The sequence below is a fragment of the Saimiri boliviensis genome, chromosome 4, assembly GCF_048565385.1.
Source record: "Saimiri boliviensis isolate mSaiBol1 chromosome 4, mSaiBol1.pri, whole genome shotgun sequence".
NCBI lineage: Eukaryota > Metazoa > Chordata > Mammalia > Primates > Cebidae > Saimiri > Saimiri boliviensis.
Genome location: NC_133452.1, coordinates 111375817 through 111399241, shown reverse-complemented (window position 1 = coordinate 111399241; position 23425 = coordinate 111375817). Strand labels below are relative to the sequence as shown.

At 39.3% G+C, this 23425-nt stretch overlaps 1 protein-coding gene across 2 annotated transcripts in view; it reads right to left on the bottom strand.

The window, feature by feature from the left end:
* The window catches only part of IMPG1 (interphotoreceptor matrix proteoglycan 1), a 146914-nt gene that overhangs the window by 81904 nt on the left and 41585 nt on the right, over nt 1-23425 (bottom strand). For both annotated transcript variants that reach the window (XM_003923274.3, XM_010334155.3), the window contains 7 exons: nt 21681-21784; nt 18330-18470; nt 10801-10859; nt 6971-6991; nt 5027-5274; nt 3637-3713; nt 2683-2761 (listed from right to left, as the gene is read on the bottom strand). In XM_003923274.3, the coding sequence (XP_003923323.1) occupies nt 2683-2761; nt 3637-3713; nt 5027-5274; nt 6971-6991; nt 10801-10859; nt 18330-18470; nt 21681-21784 (729 nt within the window). The remainder of the gene's footprint in view (nt 1-2682; nt 2762-3636; nt 3714-5026; nt 5275-6970; nt 6992-10800; nt 10860-18329; nt 18471-21680; nt 21785-23425) is intronic.

The following is a 23425-nucleotide window of genomic DNA, read 5'->3' as shown; positions in this document are numbered from 1 at the left end:
CGGAGGAGTAGCAGGCAGAGAATAGGAGAAGAACCCAGAAGGAGTCACTTTATGAAAGCCCAGATGCAGGAGTTTCAAGAGGGGAGTGGTTAACAAGAGCCTTGTGCCAGAAATGTCAAATAAAAAGAAGATGGAAATGAGACTGCTAAATTGGTCAATTAGGAGTCATCAGTGACTTTTGTGAAAGTTACATTCCTGTTTTGTGTGGTTAGAGGTGAAATCCTGTGGTGATTAGGAGGTGACGTAATAGAGACTTAGAAGCCTAGACAATTTAGAAAAATCGACAGAGTAGTGAAATAGAGAGAGAAGAGGCTGTGGTTTGAGGGCAAATCAAGTTTGAGATTACATTTTTTGCAAAGGATGGAGCTACTTAAGCCAAACATAGTATAATAGACGGAGAAAACTTGAATAATGATCCTGGCTCTGTGGCAAGCTATGATATGACCTTGAACAAGGCCCTTCACATTTCTAGCCTTGGTTTTCTCATTTGTGAAACACAGAAGCGTAACCGAATTATCTCTATGATTTCTTCCAGCTTTAGTGTTCTATGGTGTATACATGAGTAAAAGGAATGTATAAAGTGGAAACAGTAAAGCAATTTGAAAATATGATAATGCTTTCATAATAGATATATTATTATTTTTATTAATCTACCTGAAATGCTGATCTTATAAGCAAGTTTTATGATATAATGAAAGAAAATAATTCAGTGAATGTTTAAGATAAATCATTTCGCCAAAGGTTTTGTTTTGCTTTGTCCAACCAACTCTTAAAATGATTTGGATGGCAAAATAGTGATTGATGTGGATTGTGGTTAATTACAAATGGCATAAAGTCTTTGATACATCTCCCATCAAGAGAGAAGACCTATGTCCCCTCCCTTTGAATCTAGATGGGCTCTGCAGCTGCCTAGCCATTAGAATGTGAGGAAACGATGTTGTTTTTAGGCCCTTAAGATATTAGAATACGAATACTCTGAACTCAGCTACCACGCTGTAGTGAAACCCAAGCAATCCTGTGGAGAGACTCATGTAGAGAAGAAATGAAGCCCCCCATCCCCAGCCGCCAGCAGCTCTGGATGAGCACTGATTTGCCAGCCAGTGAGTGAATCATCTTGGAAATGGATCTTCAACACCAGCTGGGATATCCCAGCTGACACAATTTGGAGCAGAGAAAAGCTGTTCCCGGTGATCCCTGCTCAAATTTCAGATTTATTGGCAAAATAAATAATTATTGTTTTAGGCTACTAACTTTAGGGATGGTTTGTAATAGAGCAATAAATAACCGTGTCAAAAACGTAACATTTATTCACTGATAATCATGTAAACGCAATCCAATTTGTCTAAGTAATTCTGCTATGATGCCATGTAAGTATTCCTGAAAAACCTTGCATTCTGTAAAATGGCACACTAATTGCATAGTGTTTATGAGGAAAATACAGCTAAGTTCGTCCACTCAAAGCTTGTAGAATTTTGTAGAAAGCCCTATCTAAAACAATAGCAGTATTTATTTATTTATTTATTCATTTTTGAGACAATCTCGCTTTGTCACCCAGGTTGGGGTGCGGTTGTGCACTCAGCTCACTGCAACCTCCAACTCCCTGGTTCAAGCTATTCTCCTGCCTCACCCTTCTGAGTAGCTGGGATTACAGGCACCTGCCATTGTGCCTAGCTATGTTTTTTGTATTTTTAGCAGAGACAGGGTTTCATCACGCTGGCCAGGGTAGTCTGAATTTCCTGACCTCATGATCCGCCCACCTCGTCCTCCCAAAGTGTTGGGATTACAGGCGTGAGCCACTGCACCCCGCCAATAACGATCTTATTAAATGTACCAGTCATAGCAAATCTCCAACGGCATTTGCACTTATAATCACAGTACATTCTTAACCGCCTTGTATCCTGGGGCTTGTGTTTTTTACTTGTGGTTTTACCACAGAGCTCTATAGAGTGGAAAGAATAGAGGTTCTTGGCACCATTAAATCAGCTACTTTTTGCACTAACAAAGGCTCTCTGCAAGATTTTTAGTTGTTTTCTTCCCTAATGTCTTCATATGTTGCTAAATATTTGTCTTTAACTGTGAGAAAGTTTGATACGATTGCCTTGCAACTCACCTTTGTGGAGATTGAAAAGTGAATCATCAAGACTTCAGTGTTTACTGATATTCTTTCTTAGTTGTCAATTCCACATCAGCTAATTTACACTAAAGAAACATATGTAGCAGAACAGACAGTATCTATGGTCAGCATGTAAGAGGCACAGGAATCCATATACTGATTGAAAGGCCCAGTCCACTGTTGACATGGCCGCTTATCATGGACTTGAGCTTTGGGACTTACCTTGTCTTCATGGGCTCTCAGTTTCCAAGCCCAGAGGAGACTGTTGTTCTGGGTGAGCAGCAGTTTGTGCTGCTTTGCTTTCAGCTTCCTTCACCAGTGCCATCAGAAAAGGGCTGCCAGTGCTGGCTGCAGGACTGGGAACTAGAACTGAGGGAAGGATGCTGTGCATGTCCTCCTCTGCAGAAAGGATAGTTCCATGGACTGCGCTTCTGTTGGAAATGCTGGTGGCAGTGATGCTTTTCCTGAGTTGAGGATGGCTTGGTCACTGGGCTTTGAGGCAGCATCATAGCAGGATTCATCAAAGAATATGTTGTCATCTAACACAGACTTTGTGAGAAGAAACTTACCAGGTAGACCATGCTCTGCACCATCCACTGTCGCAAGCTGGGGTTCAACAAGAGAAAGTTCTGGACTCAAAGTAGCATCCTGAAGAATGAATATTGAAAGGCAGATGTTGAGAAAGGACATTTGTATAGGAGAAGGGCTATACTCCATATTTTAAAGTTTTCATTTAAATTTAAGCAAACTATTTTGTAGTTGACTTGCATCTACTATAGAGGAAGATTCTGATATAAAAATATGTTCTAAAAGGATAATATCCATTGATATAATGGTAAAATAAGATCTATTCTTCTTGAATAACTGAATCTGCCTGAATACATTTAACTAATAACTAAGATACTTTGATTTCTGTCAATCATGTTATGAATTTTTCCACTTTAGGAGGGAATAAAGCTTAGCACTTCTATTTGTGAACACCCCAGTGACAACTTCTGGCATAAATTAAATAAACATACATTTAAATTAAATACAAAAATTATTACTGAATTTATTACTTACTTTTAAAGACATTCATTTGTATTTATCAAAGCCCCATAAATAAATACATAGGTAAGTTCTTCAGACTTAAAAACAAATTTATAAAGTATGATCATGTTTATATACATTTCTGAAAGTCAAAGTTAAGTAATATATTCTGCTTTAATTATTCTTTTCAGTTCATAAAAATTTGTTTGTTTTATTAAAAATGGAGTACATCCTGATTCTAACTGAAACAAAGATATAACTAAATTGAAGGAAACTTTGAACTTTGGGATATCTGAAATGCATGTTGTATTATATTCTGTTAATACAGAGACTGAAAGTGGGTTAAGCAAGTGCTTCTTGTAAAAAACAGAAGAGAATATAATTAGCATTGCAAAGCGGATTTTGTTCTGTTTGGTCCTTAAGCTGATTTGTTTTTTGGTGGAAGATTTTGAGACTTTGTTCCTATTCAAAGACCAAAAGGACAACAAACTCACCTCTGTTATATCAGCAAAAGATGTGGGCAGCTCTGATTGGGTGTCAGGACCAAAGGCTGGCAGCGATCCAGCAATTTCTGTGGTTAAAACATCACAAGATTTGAGTGTATCTTTCGTTTTTACTTTTGTAGTTGGAGCAATAAAACAGTCCAGGTTGAAATATGTGGAATAACCAATCCTTAGGGAGTAGTATAACAAATCATTAAGAAATCAGAGGCATAGAAAAAAGGTCACTAATCTGAATGATATATTAAAGGACAGATGCAAAAGGTGCATCTTGCATGTTTATATGATAAGAATAGTTATTAGGGTGGATTTTTAGGATGTTCAGTTTTATTCTATAGATTTGGAGCAAGCAGGCTGGCTAATTATCTAGACCATTGAGGATAAAAATATGACGAAGCTGATAAGAAACAAAATGACTAGAATAAATACTGGAACCAGTGATCATTCGTAGCAACTTTCATCCTAAAGCCTGATTCTCAGAATCCCACAGAGGGCTCAAAAGAGACAAGTCCCAAGTGTCAGGTTGTCTCTGAGATGCGTCTGAAGTTGACCTTTTCTTGTCTGTGAATTTCCCTGGCTCTTCATCTTGTCCCAAAAGACCTTTATGAAGTTTTCTAGTTTTGTGCCATGTTGTACTAAAATGACATTTCCAGTGTCCATCTACTTTGCCATTTACTGAACCTACTGAGGATTTCCAGGCTTATGAGTCCCCACCCTCCGAGGATCCTGAGTGCGCCTGATGATGTTGTTGACTTCTTCAGATCCACTCTCCCCTCCTCTGCCTGCTACTTTCTGCCCCAGAAGGTTGAATCATATGGACTATATCAATGGTTCCTTGTGCTATCTTTGGCATGGCTTACAACAATATTAGGCAACACTTCAAGTCTGGAGGTAGTAATGAGGCTTGCTGCTTCTAGCCCCAGGGAACTCGCCTAATCCTTTGTGTATAGGCAAACCATTACAAATGGTCCCTTTACTAAACTCTCCTCAAATTATACTAATTTGAATGTGCCATCTGTTTCTTGCTGGGACCTGACCAATTGACTAGATGAGAGACTCTGTTTAGGTTGTGCCAAGGAACAGAACTGTGTGTGGGTCCTTTTCTCTGTCTTGGTTCCACTGGCTGTCCACAGTTGACCTGGACTGAACTGAAAGCCCTGGATTCTCCTAGAGTTATCCCTGGTAAGAAGTGGGTACCAAAGACTCATCAAATGAGACACAGGGGAGTGAGAAAAGCTAGAAATGATACCATACATGTTTCTGTCACAGTAATGATTGATTTTATAAGACCTAAGTTAAAATGGCAGTTTCTATTAGACAATCACATTCCTAGTCTCTGTCAAAATGACTGACAGAACTGAGAACTAAGCAATCACGAACTGACCATCAGTGAACCGAATTGTCCCCACATCCAAGGACTCTTCTTCCTCTAGTGCTTTGCTGATCAGCCTTTTGAGATCTGTAGCTGTGAGATAGATTTCTGGTTGCTTGTCCTCCTCTATGGTCCCGTGATGGACTTCCTCACTTTCAATTTTGTTGGAATCAAAAGACGGGAGGTCACTTGCAGGGCTTTTGGCTTCTGCACTGTGACTCTTAAAGATGGCCGTGAGTTGCATCTCTGTGGAGCTTGAGCTGTAGATAGCAGGAGACACATTCCCCACCCAAAGCCATTGTTACATGCCTTGTAAAGAGAGTCACTAGATTGCTACAAAGCTTCACGACAGCTTCCACCTCTTTCCTGATGGGCTCTGAGAGAATATCCCACTTTAAAACATGTTAACATTTATCGGAAACTTAAAATATTAAAAAAACTCATATATTTTAGTTCTAAAATAGAATGCCAGCAGGGAGTTCAGTCCGCCTCAAAGAAAGATTATTAACTGAATCAAGTGACCACAGATTTTCACTTTAGGCCTTTTTTTTTTTTTTTTTTTTTTTTTTTTTGGGACAGGGTCTCTCTCTGTCACCAAGGGTGGAGTGCATTGGCATGATCATGATCATGGCTCACTGTAGCCTCGAAGTCCTGGGGCTCAGGTGATCCTTCTGCCATATCTCCCAGCATAGCTGGGAATGCAGGAAGGAGGTGGGCTAATTAAAAAATTTTTTTTGTAGCGACAGGGTCTTGCCGTGTTGTCCAGACTGGTTTCAAATTCATGGCTCAAGCGATCTGCCTGCGCTGGCCACCCAAAGTGCTGGGATTACAGGCCTGAGCCACTGTACCCACCTGTGTCTTTTTGAAAAACTGTTTTTGTCAATAGTTGCTGATATTGACCACTATATTTTGTGATCTTCTAAGTCATGTCACGCCTATCAGGAAGAAGGATGAATTATTCTTTCTTCTGCAAATAGCCTCCTTTAGGAAGGTCTATTAAATAGCAATGTAAGATATAGCAGTGGGAGAACAGTAGGTATATACATGTTGTAACCAAGTCAAGAGTTCAGTTCTTAAGGCTATTTCTTTTCTACCTTTTTTTTAAGAAGGATTTTTAATTAAAAAAATACAACTTTAAATGAAGCATAACACCCTTTTCCCGCAAGCTGCTTTTAAAATAACATCTTAGAAGGAAGGTGTGAGAAAAGATAAGCAGTACACAGTTAACTGTATTTATTATCCTAGTCATTAACTCAAAGCTTTTTTGCGTGCAAAAATGAAACAGGATTCCCTAGGTCTCTGTCCTCAGGAATCAGGTTTTACTTTTAGTTCGTGTCATAAATCTACACAGAGTGATGTAGTAGTGTTTTAAAGGCCACAGAAACTGATAATGTGTGTTCTTGGTGGTTTTTCAGACCATGCAATCATTTAGAGTCTCTCATTTGTTATTTCATGAGTCAATTACAGAGCCAGAGTTGGATTCTTATTACTGAGCTCTCCAAGGTATAGTGGGCCCTTTTCTCAGTTCACCTTGACCTTGGAAAGGAGCACATCAGTTTCTCCGCTTTATTCCAGACTTAGGTTGATTGCATGTATGCATGTGTATTCAGATAGACAACTGCCTATTACAAACGGCATTTAAGAAATAAAGTACACTTGCCGTACAGATATATGCTTTTATGCTTTTCTAACCAGACCTTGAGTAGGACAGAATCCTGTTCAGCTGACCACGAAAATGTTTACCTGTATACCTTATAGTGATTTTGATTAGAGAGTTTTTTTTTTTTAAAACAACTGGTTAATTGTTCAATTACTTCTATTTAAATAAGAAACCATCAAAAATTAATTGGCTTATCCCAGACACTATATGTAAAAATTATTTGTGCAAAAACAGCATATAAATTTGGGGGAGGGGATATGTACTGTATTTCAAAGCATAAGAAAAGTCTAAATTACCCATCTTTTTCTTTCTTTGGTCTTCATTTCATCATGCACGATGTAAACATGCAAAAGAGAAAAAAATTTAATGACATTTATTGAGACTTCAATGAATTATTTTACATACAAAAGAAAAAGTATTTCCTTCCATCGTCTCTTATGTTTGCTCAGAGTTTTGAAGGAAACATAAACTGCTGTCAGAATTTGAACTGGAATTTTGAGAGCTATGTGAATCTAAGGAAGTAAACATCATTATATGTTTCTGATTAGGATTTGAGCCTTAGTTCAAAGATTATCTGTACTTTCAGTTTTCTTCTTAAATTCTTTAATTTCTTTATATTCTGCCCAAAGAGGCTGGAAATATATCCTATGTTTTACATTTTGGATGGTGCTGGTGCCAGAACATTTTAAAAAAGTATTTTGTAAATGGATTTCTCAGCTCTTACTGGCATTAAATCATTAGTTTATTCCTGAGGATAATTTATCTGAGGCTAAATCCTGAAACTAGTGTTTCCTTGACTGATTATTTTTTGAATTGTTGTAATCAGTAAGATTTGACACATTGGTCGAATTCAGCATGGGATAGCTTGTGAGAAAAACAACTACCTATTTACTGAGTGAGTGTTCTGTACCAGAGTTTACATGCATTCTCAGTTAATCTTTTCAACAATGTAATCCCCACTTCACAGAAAAGGCAACAGGTTCTTAGAAGGAAAATGTCAAATGGGAATTGCAGGGTTTCAACCCTGGCCTTCCCGACCTCAAGGCTGCCTCATTTTACCTTGCTGTCAGCTGCTTGTGCAGGAGAAAAGACCATTTAGTCATCAAACTGATGAACACACTTTGGACTCCTTTGGACATACGGGTGAATTCAGTTTAGTAGCTGTGTCCAGCTTTCTCCTTTTACATTTCAAATGATACTTGCTGCCAAAGACACTCTACACATGTGATGGGATTGGGGTTGTTGCCCTTTCTGCAGGGACTTATGAACTAATCTTTTATTCCCAGATGTAACATGACTGAAATGTACATGCTACAGGCATGCCACAACCTTCCTTCTGTGGAGGCAAGGATATGACTAACTACTGCTGTTGTGTGGGGTGAGACTTCCTTCTCTACCAACCAGACGCTTATCCTGCCTCTTGCTTGTTTTCAGCAAGTTTGTAATTCATGAGGTTCTGTAAAGAGGCCAGGCTTCCTGTGTCAAGTCCCTTGTCCTGTTAGTTTTTAAGTAACTGTTTTATTGAGGTATCTTTGTGATAACCTGGACATGTTTATGGTATACAATCCAAGAATTTGGATGCCATACACCTGTGAAACCATAATCGCAATCAAGATCGTGAGCATATTCATCATCCCCACAGCTTTACTCATCCCACCTTGTGGTCCTTTTCTTCTAGCCCTATCTGCCTCATCTTCCTAAGCAACGGCTGATCTGTTTCCTGTTACTGTAAATTATTTTGCATTTTCTAGAGTCTATTATATATAAAATCACGATGTACTTTTGTTTGGCTTCTTTCACTCAACATAGTTATTTTGAGATGCACCCATGTTGTTGTGTATTCCAATAGTTCATTTCTTTGTTGAGAAGTTGTCTATGGTAAGAATATGTGACAACTTGTTGTCCTGTTGATAGACAGTTGGGTGATTTCCAGGTCTTGGCTATTAAGAATTAAGTGGCTATGAACATTTGTGCACAAATATTTGAAAGAGTGTGCCCTCCAACTAGACTGCATGATTGTTAATCGTTTTCCCCCTTTGCTGAGAGATAAAGCAATATTTAAAGTGGACCTTTCATTGTTCATCCTCATAACTGTGTTAACAATACATGTCTGTTAACAATACAAGTAGTTAACAATAACTACTTCCCAGTCACATCAAATTCAGTGAAGTCACTGATGATAAAGTACTTGTTAACTTGTAAATCAACCTTTATACAAATGAGCTGAAGGAAATTCAGTACCAGAAGACTCACTGGGTTTTTTATCTTCTACAGGGATCTGGCCCACCAAAAAATAATTTCCTTAGTAATATGTTTACTTTACAATATTCTGAGTGTTAATGATTACAAATTTGCCACTTTCATGAGCATATCATTTATTGTATTCAAGGTCCAAAATATTTTACGGTGGACTAAATCTTCATGTCACCGTAGAAATCACTGGGAAAATGTGATCAAACTTACTTTGTAAGCATCTTTGGCAGAAATAAGAATAAATCCTTACAAAGATAAGCACTTGGTAAAAATTCGGTACCAAGGGATATATCTTTAAAATAGTTACCTTGCAAAATTTCATCATCTAACGTTTTGATTTACTTCTGAAATAAATTTTTTTAAATTTGTTTTTCATTTATTGAGGGGAGATGGATAATGAGCACTTGAATATTCACCAGAAGAACTGTTCCCATCATTTCCTCAGCTTTAAATTAAAAATCTGTTCTTCCACTGCAGTGGTTGATTCAGAAGACCTTTCCATTTATGCAGAATATTTTTCTATCAACTTTTGTTTTTCTCTAATCCATCTGATATCACAGAAAATACTACACAGCGGCAACTTGAAATAAAGATAAACGAGTCTGCTTTGGTAGATATTAAGGGTTTTATCTTTTATAATTTTCAGTTTTCAGTGTTTCCTTTCTCTGAAGTTATACAAATCAGAGGGGCCTGATAGCTTTGGAAGAAATAAACCACGAGAGCTCCCTGCAAAGCTATTTCTTTTCCTGGGCCCGTGGTGCCATTGCTCTGTGTGTCTTCTTGTTTTAAGACAGTAGGCAGTGAAGGAGCCAGGAACACTTCTGGGGAAGCCCACTCTCCCTGGTTTACAGAGCTCGTTTGGGGCAAAAAATCTCATTCTGCTCATACCAGAGCTGACATTTACTCAGTGGCACATTTTAAAAATACCATATTATGAGTTTACCTGTAGTTGTTTTGCATAATGAGAACTTAAAAAAAGATGTAAAAATTCTTGCCCCAAATCATGAACCCACATGAGAGTGATGGGATGCTGATGGATACGGTCCTGCTCGTGTCAAAGGTGTGGAACATGCCTCATTTGTTTCTAAGTTTATCTTTTTATTTAGAATCTTCACGGACAATCCCTTGCCTGGCTGCACTGCCTATTGAATAAGATCCAACTGTTTAGAATGGCATTTAAGACCCTCCAGAATCTGCAAACCCCCCCACCCTCCCCGGGTACTTTACATCTTTAGTGCGGCATTATCTTATGATCTTATTTTTTTATTTAAAATTTTAACTTAATAATTTTTGAGTAGTAATAAATAGATTGCTATGAGTCAGATGTCAAAATGATATAAAAGGTATATTTTAGAATGTCTTGCTTATGCTCGTATTCCTCCCCACCCCCATTTTCCCAACTCTCCTACTCTGATAAGGACAACTTTTTATTGTTCACCTGTCTCTCTTGGGTACTTGGGTAGCATCGTTTGTTTAAAATGGATGATATTTAGCATCCCATAGGAAACCAGGCCAGCAGACACCAAGGCAATTAATGGCTACTTTTTTTTGATCTGTCTCTACTGAGGTATTTTCCTAAGAAGCTCATTCATAACCACACGGCCAAGGACAACAGATGAGCTCTCTATAGAGAGCAGTATTTCTGATTCTCAAACGAAGGAAGGAATACAGCTCCTGCGTTACCCCTTAAGAATCACCTAAAGTCATGTTCTGATTAGAGAGTTCCTTTATCTGAGATGTACTCTTGTTTCCAGGATTTGGCAGAGCGAAACGACTGGGAAAAAGGACCTTATAATCCTCATGACATTGCTTTTACAAAAGAATAGGAAGAAAGTAATTTAAAAATTGAGAAGAGTTTGATTCTCTTACTTACCTAAATCCTAACACATGGATTTTTTTGAATCCTGGAAGTTTCTTGAATACCTTTTGCATCTGCAGAGAGAAAGAGATTTATAAAATACTTTTTGGTTCTACTGGGTCAGTTCTTGCCTGACTGAAAAACCTAAACACTTTTGATGAGTTAGAGGAAAAGCTGAAAATGGAAAATTATTATTATTTTTTAAAAGTCTGTCCAAATTGATCAGATGTAAATGAAAAATTCAAACAACCAAGGAAGCCGAACTCTTTGTTCCCAGTGATTTCCAAAACCTAGAGGAAAGTATTTTGCTATTTGTTTAAAAGCTGTAACTGGGTAGTTCTGATCTGCTTTAATGGTTACTTTAAATAAAATATAAAACACTTTAAGATGATATTTGAAGGAAAACTTTTTGTCTATAGGATTTTTACTTATACACACAGAGTAATATTTTCTGATGATAATTATGAATAGAGTTAGCTATAATATTTTAACGATGATATTTTCTGAATTAACGATATGGTTTGGAAAATATCTATAACGTGAAAGGGATGATTATATTCAAAATGGCTGCTGTACCTAAACAAAGTGGTAGAAATAGATTCTAATCTCATAGATTAGGTTTACTCATAGATTCATGTGGACATCACAATAAATTTTCTTAATTAATTTGACCCTACTAATGAGGCCTGTTATCAGAATGTTTTATAATTGCTATACTAACTACTCCCCAAGCTACCACAGCCTGGCTTCTGCTCCTGGGTTTTCCCAGTAAGGGAGGGTTCTTTCCAGGCCACTGTCTCTTCGGCTCTTTCTAAATCCAGTGGCATTATTTGTTCCCCCTCCACGGCGTCCCTGCTCTTTCCTCGTTCTTCTTCCACCTCTCTGACCACTCTCTCTACCTTTCTTGATCCATCCTATTCCTGTCTTTACTTTCTACTTTAAACACAAGGAGCCTGTGAGTTTCCACCTTCAGCCTCCCTGCTTCACTCACTCTCTCTTTTCTTCTGGAAGCTGTACTGCAGATGCTGTGTTAGGCTCTGGGGACCCTGTGACATGGACCAGTACTGCCCTGTCCAGCTTTGCCATTGGAGACTGGGAGGCAAGAGGGACTAAGAGGAAGGGATGGTGGTTGGGTAGTGAAGCTTGGGAGAGAAAGCAGGGTGAAAGGTGAGACTCAACAGATGAGCAGACACCCATCTCTTTCCTCTCTCTTCCCTGTCCCGTGTCTCCAATTCCTGTTCCTGGGAGATCTCATTTTCTCCCATGGCTTCACTGATCAGTGATACACAGCCTTGAGTTCTCCACATAAATATCCCAACATTTGCCACTAACTGAATCTGCCTGAACCAGAGCCATTCTCTTCTTCCCAAACCTGCCTTTGTCCTGAGCCTCTCTGCCTCAGACAGGATCACGAACCCGAATTGCCTTCCATACTAGAAAACCCAGCATCCCTAGATACCTTCCCTCCCACCTCTCACATGTAGCCCCAGCTCTGGTTGGTTTGAATTTCACAATGTCTTTTGTTTTCACCGTGTTGTTTTTCACAGGACTGGTACACCCTCCCTATCCCCACTCCTGCACTGCTGAAATGGATTTATGTGTGTGAGTGGGCAGAGAAGAAACGGTTTTCTGGGTGTGCTGGGAGAGGAGGAAGGAGAAGGTATCTCCCTGACTACATTTGTTTCTAAGTTAATCTTTTTATTTAGAATCTTCACTGACAATCCCTTGTCTGGCTGCACTGCCTATTGAATAAGATCCAACTGTTTAGAATAGCATTTAAGACCCTCCAGAATCTGCACCCCGCCCCCAGGTACTTTACCATTCACTTAAAAAATACAATTATTTTATTTATTGATCATTATCCTCACGGTCAATATCTTGTCCTTTACTGACACTAAACCGACCCCTGTCTGTTCCCACAGAGAATATGCACTTCCATGTCTTCAGGTGCCTATGAATTATGTTTTCTTCAATTTTCCCCACCTTCTGCTTACTGACTTTCCCTCCTCCCCACACTGAACCCATTTTCAAAGCCAAATCAGACATCTGTATTGAAAAGCGTTTGTAGGGCCCCAAAGTCAGCTTCAATTATTTCTTCTCTACTACTCTGGAGCTTATTGTAGTATGCCCCATGAGAGTCTCTGAGGTACATGTCAGTTTCCCTCACTGAGGTCATGCTCCTTGGCCATGCCTTGTTTATTCATTTTTCTTTACGTCCCTCCCTCTATCTAGCAGATTGCCATTCATGTAGAAGGGACTCAGCAAATTTTGTTTGACTTGAGTGCATCTCTTCATTCTCTAAGTTCATTACCACCCCACTGTGTTGTCACCATATCAAAATTACTGCCAACTCTACGTGATTTGTGTGAAGGACTAGAGCAATGATGCACAGATAATCCCCAAATCACTTACACTGGGCTTTAGAGTGCATCGTGATTTTTTTCCCCCAGCAGACTTATTTACCTTCTAATTATATATATATATTTTGTGACAGTATTAAAAACAGTTTTCATTCCCTGAACATAATAGAAACCACAGTGATGAAGGTAGCTCAGCTTTTGGGTGATCAGGAGCTATTTGTGCAGGATGGGGTTTGAATATTGGTTCTGCTACTTTCTGGTGGCAAGATCCTGAGTTTATTGCTTAATCTCTCAGAACCTTGGTCTCCTTACCCAAAAAGGAATAACAATGACAACTAATAAGTAGCAAGTGCCTGGCACACAGCCGGGCAGTTAGTGATTTGTATTATTAATTTGCTTTTTCTCTACTTCTCCTACTGGATTACCAGCTCCTGAGAGCCCAGTTTTCCCTTACTTCTGCCAGTAACCACACGGCACGGAGCCTGGAAAGAGCAGAGGAAGTCTTTTGAAACTCATTGGGAGGAAGGAGAGGATGAGGGCCCCTGCAGAGGTCAGGGGCAGAAGGCCTGGGGAGTGAATTCCTGCGTCTCCACCCACGCACTGCCACGGGCTCAACAGAAATGTAGGAGGTTGGGTTCTGCAAAGCTGGTCTTTATTCTGAGGGCAGGCAGAAAGGTCTGTGCACATGCTTCTTATCTGCTGTGGCTTCCTAGGACAAACAGCTTTGGGGCCACAGGGAATTTGCCATGCCATTCCAGTAACAGCTTCAGGGATTTAACATTTAAATATGAGCAGTTTCTAGAGCAGCAGATTCAGATCCTGAATCATCCGTTTTTCTTCTCCAGGGTACCAGAGATGCTGTTATACACATCTCATGAAAACAGTCAATCAACCTTGGGACTGGCGCTGTAGATGCCTGCAGCTGCAGCATCAGCAACAGGGAGCACTGCCGGGGAGAGCCATCCTCCTCTCCAGGAGGGCTCCGTGGCACTGGCTTGGGTGGAAGGGATTTATTGCTGGTGTCCGTGCCCTCTTTGTGAACCTGTCTGGGATTAAGAATCAGCTTTGTTCAGGAGTATGAGGAAGGCATCTAGGGAGGAGATGACAAAAGCCTCAGTTAATTCTGCTAAATAATCTTCTGGGGACCTTCTAGTCATGGAGCACTAACCACTAAATTGCTAATTAAGTGCCCAGTTAACCTAATTAATAATACTAAATGCACAGGGGCCTCCCTGATTCTGCTGGAATGTATGTTAACTGGGCAATAAAAAGGCAGCCGTTTTGAGTTCTCATGAATGTTTGCACAGGAGAAAGCATTCAGACAACAATTAAATGATTCCTTTTGACATTTGTATTAAATTGCTCATTAGGTTTATTGTGGAAATTAAATTACTGCAAAGCACTGTCCATTAATTCCTGATTAGGCCCGAATGTCTGTGCTAATGCAGGCGTTGGGCTGTGGTGGGGATGATTAGTTATCTGATGGCAGGCTGTGAGGTGGTTGGGCCCCTGCTTGAGAGCCTGGAGAGGGAACAGATGTTGTAAGCAGAGGGGCTCCATCTTAGAGAAATCAGTGACTGTGCAAATGGAACCAGCAGCACTGATGCCAGGGGTTTCTGGAACACAGCTGGGCAAGACATACTCTTCTTTGGCTAAGTTTTTCCGAGGCTAGAAAGACAGGCCCATTTGGCTGGGTGCGGTGGTGCACGTCTGTAATCTCAGCACTTTGGGAGGTTGAGGAGGGTGGATCACCTGAGGTCAGGAGTTCGAGACCATCCTGATCAACATGGTGAAACCCAGTCTCTCCTAAAAATACAAAATTAGCTGGATGTGGTGGCACATGCCTGTAATCTCAGCTACCTGGGAGGCTGAAGGAGGAGAATTGCTTGAACCTGTGAGTAGAGGTTGCCATGAGCTGAGATGGTGCCACTGCACTCCAGCCTGGGCAACAAGAGTGAAACTCCATCTCAAACAACAGCAACAACAAAAAGACATGCCCATCTGATGATGATACAATAGTCCTTTCCCCACAAATATTTACTTGGGAAAAATAGGAGACAGGGCATAGCGGTTAAGAGCAAAAGTTCTGGTGTCAGGCTGCCTGGATTGGAATCTTGGCTCTGCCAGATAATAAATATGATACTGTTGGACATATTAATTTCCTTTCCTCAGTTCCTTCTTATAAAAAGAGGAAATAATATTGGGCCGGGCAAGGTGGCTCAGGCCTGTAACACCAGCACTTTGGGAGGCCCAGGCAAGTGGATCACCTGAGATCAGGAGTTCGATATGGTGAAACCCTGTCTCTACTAAAAATACAAAAATTAGCTGGGTGTGGTGGTGTACACCTGTAGTTCCAGCTACTTGGGAGGCTGAGGAAAAAGAATCACTTGAACCTGGGAGGCGGAGGTTGCAGTGAGCTGAGATTGTGCCACTGTACTCTGGCTTGGGCGACAGAGCAACACTGTCTCAAAAAAAAAAATATTACTTATAGAATTGCATGAAAAATTAAATGAGCTAATATATATGAAACATTAAGAAAAGTGCTAGATATTAGGTCTATACACTGCAGTTTAGATTTGGAAAGGAACTCTGAGGTCACCTTCTTTAATTTCTAAGTGAAAAACTTATGCCATGGATCTCCAAATTCTCAGAGCTAACTTTTGGCGGAACTAGAACTCTGATTTTGAAAAAAAATCTCAATATATTTGCATTATTCTACATCGGATTGTTGTAGGTGTTTAGAAAATTGACAACAGGTCATCGAAGAGTCTGTGGCCAACTATCCTACTTTGAAGATATTTTGACTATACTAAGAAATTGCCAAAAAGAATGTTCCAAAGAACAAATGGAAATGTTAACAAAATATTCTTTAATTCATTTGGTCTAATAATCCATGTCTTAGTAGTTTTCTGGTTCATAAACGACCCATGCTGATTCTTTTTCTTTGAAATTTGTAGAAAAAACTCTGTACATTTTATTGACTGAATGCTGATGCAGAGAGAGGCTGGAGGTTAAGAACGTTTCACTTACTCATCTCCTCTCCAGGTGAGAAGAGGTAAGTACTGAATTCTCTAAGTATGAGAAGGGGGCTTGCTTGTTCCCTGGCCGTGCTGAGTAAGATTGATGTGCACTCCTGTTGTCCACAAATATTGTTCGTGGTTGTGTAATCTCATGGATGCTTCTATTTTCAGTTGCATTTATGTGAACAATTACTGAGTAGTTAACTACACCCCAAACTCTGTATTAGCAGGTTAGGCCTCAAAGATTGAAAGAACAACTCCTGCTCTCTAGGAGAGGCTCATAGCCGTGTAGTGATGAGTGGGGTGAATGAAGAGGCAGTAATAGAGACAACAAAGGCCATAGACAGGGTGTTGTGAAAGCAGTGAGTGAGCCCAGCAGAGTCACCGCACACAGAATGGGTAGAGGAAAATTTCTCTGTCAAAGCATGTAAAATAAGACTTGGGGAAGGGCATTCCAGACAGAGCAGACAGCACATGTAAAGGCTAAACAGGGGGAAAACCTGGAAATAATGTGCATTCCTGGAAACTAGAGTGAAAAGGAGGGGGATAATAAGAAACTGATGTTAAGATGAGGCTAAAAAAAAAAAAAAAAAAAGGCAGAGCTCTTATTATGGTATATAGATGCCACACTCAGCATAGGAGCTGGGTTTATCCTGAAGGGAATTGAAGAGCATTTGAATTTAATCAGGGACAGACATGGCAAAGGTCAGAGATGGAAGAGACTTTTTAGGAAAGTTCCTCGGTTTATTAATTGATAACGTCGACAACATAATTGCCTTCCTCTTATCACCCATGAAAAATATTATGTCTTTAAATTGCATCAAACTGTAAAAATTGAAATATTATGTAAGGACAAAGCATTATGATTTAAGAATTTATATTTTAACCCAGCATTTTCTCTACTTGGTGCCTACATAGTTATTTTATTTAAATCTACTTTATTGAGGTATAATTGACATATAAAAAGCTGTACATATTTAATAAGATGTGAATCCCTGACATCTTGATGAATTTGTCTATAAGGATATACCAGTGAAACCAACACCATAATGGTCATCTAGGCATGGAGCATCTACATAATGTCTTTCAGTTAAATGAGATTTTAAAACCTACTAATTTTTATTTATTAAAAAAAAATTCATTTATTTAATTTTTGAGACCAAGTTTCACTCTTTTGCCCAGGCTGGAGTAAAGTGGCAGGATCTGGGCTCACTGTAACCTCCGCCTCTGGGGTTCAAGCGGTTCTCTTGCCTCAGCCTCCCAAGTAGCTGGGATTACAGGTGCCCAACACCACACCTGGCTAATTTTTGTATTTTTAGTAGAGACGAGGTTTTGCCATGTTGGCCAGGCTGGTCTCGAATTCCTGACCTCAGATGATTTGCCTGTCTCAGCCTCCCAAAATGCTAGGACTACAGGCATGAGCCACTGTGGCTGGCAAAACCTACCAATTTTTAAAGAAAATATAAATGTAAACACAGTGATTTCTTCTTATCCTTGGGTGTGTGGGGGGTGCATTCCAAGACCCTGTGGATGCTTGAAATTGTGGAGAGTACTTAATACCATATATACTATGTTTTTTTTTCTATACGTACACACCTATCATAAAGTTTATAAATTGGACACAGAGATTTACAATAATAACTAATAATAAAATAGAACAATTGTAACAATATACTACAAGAAAAGTTATGTGAATGGGGTCTCTCTCTCTCTCTCTCTATATATATATATAATGCCTATGTGATGAGGTAAAGTATGGTAAATGGTATAGAAATTGTTATTGGCCTATGTTAGGTAAATGGTATAGAATTGTTATATTGGCATATATTAGGCTACTGTTGACCTTCTTAATGAATTGTTTATTTCTGGAATTTCAATTTAGTATTTTTGGACTACAGTTGACAAGGTAACCAAAACTGTGGATAGAGGGGGCAGGTGGGGACCACCGCAACTTTTGAGAATAGAAAAGCTGGAATGAAAAACTTTCCTGGAGATCCATTTGTTCTAACACTTTAGGGCCCATTGTAATTTTTGTTTCCTTTTTAATAGTTAAAAATGGATGCCATGAGAAGCTGGAACTATTTCCCATAAGGGCTTATGTCATGTGGGCTCCCACCTCTCAGTCACAGCTTAGGGTATGGTTGTACAGGATGGGTCTACTCACCTGAAGTTGGGACTTTCCTGCTAGCTCCTGGTAATATGGGGACTGGGAGTCAGCAAGCTCTGCCTTGAACCTCTGGTTTACCAGAGAGATGCTGAGCTCCACTTTCTGCTCCTCAGACACAGCAAATTCTGTTTCTCTTTCCTGGGTTAAAAAAAAAAAGGACTTCTGTTAACATAAACCACAAATAAATGGTTATATTACATAATACATGTTGATACTGTCTCAAGAAGCAGATTATGAAGGCTTAATTGTTTTGGAATCAAAATCCTTTTGACTAGAACTTACAGAAGAGCCTAGAGTGGTTTAATGAGAATATTTGTGCTTACACTTCACATTGAAACTAGTTAGAAAGTAGTATCAAGCCAAGAGAAAGTCTGAAATTTCCCTCAGAAGGAAGGATGTATTCGGGCCACGTTTGGAAGCTGGTGGCTAGGAACGGCAGCACGGTTCTGAGGATCTGGACTTGGCCTCCATCACTAAAGTCCAAGGGGTCATCCTTCTTGCCTGGTGGTCTGGGAACCAACAGGGGTCTCTCACTGCTCTGAATTCACATGAGCTTCCAGGGTACAGAGCAAGCCCAGAGCTGGGTTTCAAACTTGGGTCTGACAGATTTTTCAACCTTGGATACCCAGAAGATACTAAGTTCCATTAGTTTTCTTAAAAAAGTAAAAGATTCTCTGCAGAAGATTGAGTATCTCAGGTTATATACACGGTCTCTTATAGAGAAATTAGCTGAAAGAAGAGAACGGTCAATGGAAATTGCCCTGAAGGACAGACCACAACTGGATAAATGGTAGCAGATATATTTCCTCCTCATTTCTTGTCACAAATTCCCCTCTGCCATGGCGTGGACAATACTGCAGCCTCTCTCTAACTTTAGTAGGACACAGGAGGATGTGGATTCACATTTAAAACACTTCTGATGTTTGTTTAAAAGATTTTCATCTATTCAACAAATACACATTGAGCATCTGTGTGGGTGTAGCATGGTCCTGGGACTGATGGGACACTAAAAAGTCTGGCATGCAGTATTCTTCTTTAGAAGCTTACCATTTTGTGGGGCAAATTGGAATTTTACATGGCACATTTAAATGAATCTGAAATGAAATAGTCAGGGGATATTTAATCAGAGAGAGGAGCCTATATTAGATTTTGAAGAAGATGGGACATGGGTTGTGAGAAAAGAGGTGAGAGATGAGTTGTCTTAGAAATTTTATAGTGAATATATATAGAATTATGGTCAATAATTTTCTCGAACAGTACCTTTCACTGTTGATGGGAAAGCCTTTTTCAGAAAAATACAATATTTTCTTTCATCTTTTTTTTTTTGAGACAGTCTCACTCTGTCACCCAGGCTGGAGTGCAATGGCGATCACAGCTCACTGCAGCCTCAATCTCCCAGGCTCAAGCAATCCTCCTTCCTCGGCTGGGACTACAAGCATGCACCACTATGCCCAAGTAATTTTTAAATTTTTTGTAAAGATGTAGTCTCTCTATCTTGCCCAGGCTGATCTTGAACTCCTGGCCTCAAGTGATCCTCCTGTGTTGACCTCCCAAGGTGCTGGGATTACAGGCGCTAGCCACCATGCCCAGCCAAAATGTAGTATTTTCATTCTTTGCTCATGACAGTAGTTCAACAAATCTGGAGCCATGTGGCCTAACAGGCAAATAGGATGGCAACAGGGTCTAATCTCTGGTTTATGTCGTAGAGCTGGTGAGGCCGAACTTTGTGCCTTTGCCCTGAAGCTTTGACTTGTATTTTGGAGATAGATTGAAACGAAGGGGAAAGAGTTAGAGGAGTCACCTCTGAGGCCCCATGGGTGGTAGGGGTGGTAGCAGTAGCAGTGTGAAGATGAGTAGAGCCAGGTTCTAGGCTGCCACTCCTTATAATACTGCCTCCTTTTGGGTCTACTGCCTACTGTGTGCAGTTGAAGCTTTACACTCCTGACTAATGAGTGAGGACTGATCTCTGATTTTTTATTTTGCCCAAATTCCTATCTAAGGGGTCTAGGGAGTCATGCCCTACAAACTATAAATTCTCATCAGATGGGTTTATTTAACCCTATATATTGTGACTTACTTTCCAATCTGATTCTGGCATAACATTATGTGAGAAAAAAAATTCAACATGTTTTTACGCCAAAACCATGTCTCTTTGCCATATTTTAAAATGACCCTGCAAAGCTGTCCTTGTGGGTAAAAACTTGCATCTGTGAATAATCTCTATTAACATAGCTAGATCTTTTTCTTCCAGGCCTTCCAAATCCTAAAGAGAATAACTGAGAGTCCAGCACATTTTAAAGGTCTGAATAGGGAATATTTGTCATCTATTGTCTCTAAGGACAACCACTATGAGACTTCGAAAGAACCTTGGTCTACACAACCTTTATCTTAACATGAACATTTCCTTTCTATTGATCCCAGGTCTTTAGACAAACTCAATCAATTGTCAACCAGAAAATGTTTAAATTTACCTATAGCCTGGAAGCCCCACTGCCTTCAAATTGTCCCGCCTTTCTGTACCAAACCAATGTATTTCTCAAATGCATTTGATTGGTGTCTCATGCCTCCCTAAAATGTATAAAACCAAGCTGCACCCTGACCACCTTGAACACATGTTCTCAGGACCTCCTGACGGGTGTGTCAGGGGCCACATTCACTCATATTTGGCTCAGAATAAATCTCTTCAAATATGTTACAGAGTTTACTTTTTGTCGACAGTGAGGACAGTGTTTCCCTGTTTCCACATTTAAATTCTGCAACCACTCTCTCATCCTACAGACTTTTGCACTCAGAGTGGTGGCCAGTGCTCCTCTTTGCCTTTGAACACTGTTTATTTTTCCCATTTTACACACGAGATTTTCGTCATTTTGATATCTATTTGATCCGTTCATCCCAGACATGACTGAGAACAAAGCCTTCACTTTTGCTATCCACATTGAATTATTGTTCAACATGAATTATTAGTCATCAATCAGAGCTTCATGATTGATTGATTGATTCATTCTAACACTTTGTGAGCACTAATATATATGAGGTTTTGTTAGGTACTGAGGGAAAAGGGCCCCAGCACTCCAGAGCTTATAATTAAATTGTTTCTTATAACCCCTCCCACTTTATCCTAAGTCTCAATCTATGTTTCCGCCCTCAGTACCTAGCAAGAAGTGAAAGTGAAGAGTAGAGCAAAGTCACTGACTACTCTTGTCAGTGACTGACTCTTTGTCATTGACCAGAGTGACAAAATATAACACTAATATTACTGAACGGATGGTTTATCCGTTCTCTTTTCCTGTTTTCTTAAGAACAGAAACAGGCACATGAAGAGCTAGATTGACTCTAGGAACTTCTTACTGTTGTAGGCATCTTGGTGTCATTGATTGTACGATCGAGAATTTCATTGAGGAGTGCGTCATCAGGAGTGAGAGGGAATGGCTCAAGTGAGACGTTGGCAACATCTGTGAAAAGTTTAAAAATTAAAGACACAAAAATGAGAATAGAGGAGTTTAAATTAGACTGAGGTCAAAATTCATTCTGTCATTCTGAAATTTACAGATGTTCGGTACCTTCTGAACTCATATTTTTCAGATCACATAAATATGTTCTTGAAAAAATATGACACATACTCTGTCCTAGTTAAATTCTTCATTCTTTCTCTTAAGGACCCAAGTTTGGTGCTCCCCTGTAAGTGTTATAAATGCTTTTGCCGGATAAGACCTGATTAATTTTTTCTTTTTGACACTATTTAAAGGTCGCATAAGCAGATGTTTACCTTGAATTTGCTCTTCTGAGAGTTTTCTTAGAATACTACCCAAGTCTTTAAAATGTAGATTGCTTTAGCAATCATTGAGGCATAAGACTTTAATCAGAAAATCCAAGGGATGAAAGAATATTAAGATGCTATCAATTTCACTTCTTTTAGAACAGATCACCATAAGCCATTTCAAATATGTGGCAAATGTTTTGATATTTTTAAAGATCTCCGTAGAATGAAAGTCTGGGTTCTATTCAAACAAAGAAAAAAAGCATTATTGTAATACAAATGCACTTCTATTCTGTAATAAATTATTATTTAAAAAATGCTCAGGGAAAATAGTGTTATAGTTAATTGGTTTATATTTACCCAGAAACAGCTTTCTATTCCAACCTTAATTAGGCAAAAACACAGAATGCATTAGTTTATTCTTGTGTTTTAGAAAACAGGATATACTGAAAAATGATTTGATCTTTCCTTACTCCCTGAGGAGTACGTGGTACCTGGGAATCATCAGTTACAAGAGGTCACTTGTCACTGTGGGGATCTGTGAAGTAATCTCACTGGGTGTGGAATCATGCTTCCTAATAGGGGCTTGAGAGTGGGTATCAGAATCATCTACGAAAGGCAGTTTTTTGGCTAGTAAACTACATACCCTGTGGCATATCAGAACCTCAAAGGATGTGGTCCCTGGCATCTTCCACTCTGCTCTCATTGAAGAATCCTGCTGTAAGCAATTGTGATAGATGTGTTCTGTGCTCTGGACTTCACCAGACTATTACCAATGTAAGGCATCTTCAAACTTTACAATCCTATGAATAATTGGTTTACGCTACAATTTTTGTTAGAAAAAAAATGCTTAGCCAGTACCCTAGAAGAACAATTTTTTTTTTTTGGCCGTCCTTCCATTTTATTGCCTCAAAAAGAGAAATTATTCACATGACAACTAAAAACAATTATTAGGTAGCTTGGGTTTATCTTTAAGTGCATTCAGCCTCTTTTGGAGATTGCTCACTCTTCCTTCACACCTAGGCACCTAGTGACATTTCCCAATCAAAATCTAATGTCGACTGTTCTGTGTGTGTTCTTCAACGTGAGGTGTCCAGAAGTACAGAGGGAATAATTCTAAAACACTTGTTGCTGGAATGCAAATATATGGTGGTGATATCTCACATTATATTATAATATTTCAATTGTCCACTTGTCCCTCAAAGTTTAAAAAAAAAAGAAAAATAATTTATAAGAAAGGGGTCATTTTAACTTACTCTAACTTATCTTACTAAATCTAATCTTGTTATTACAAAAGTTTCTATCAGCTAAAGTATACTAACTTCAAATTTAAAGT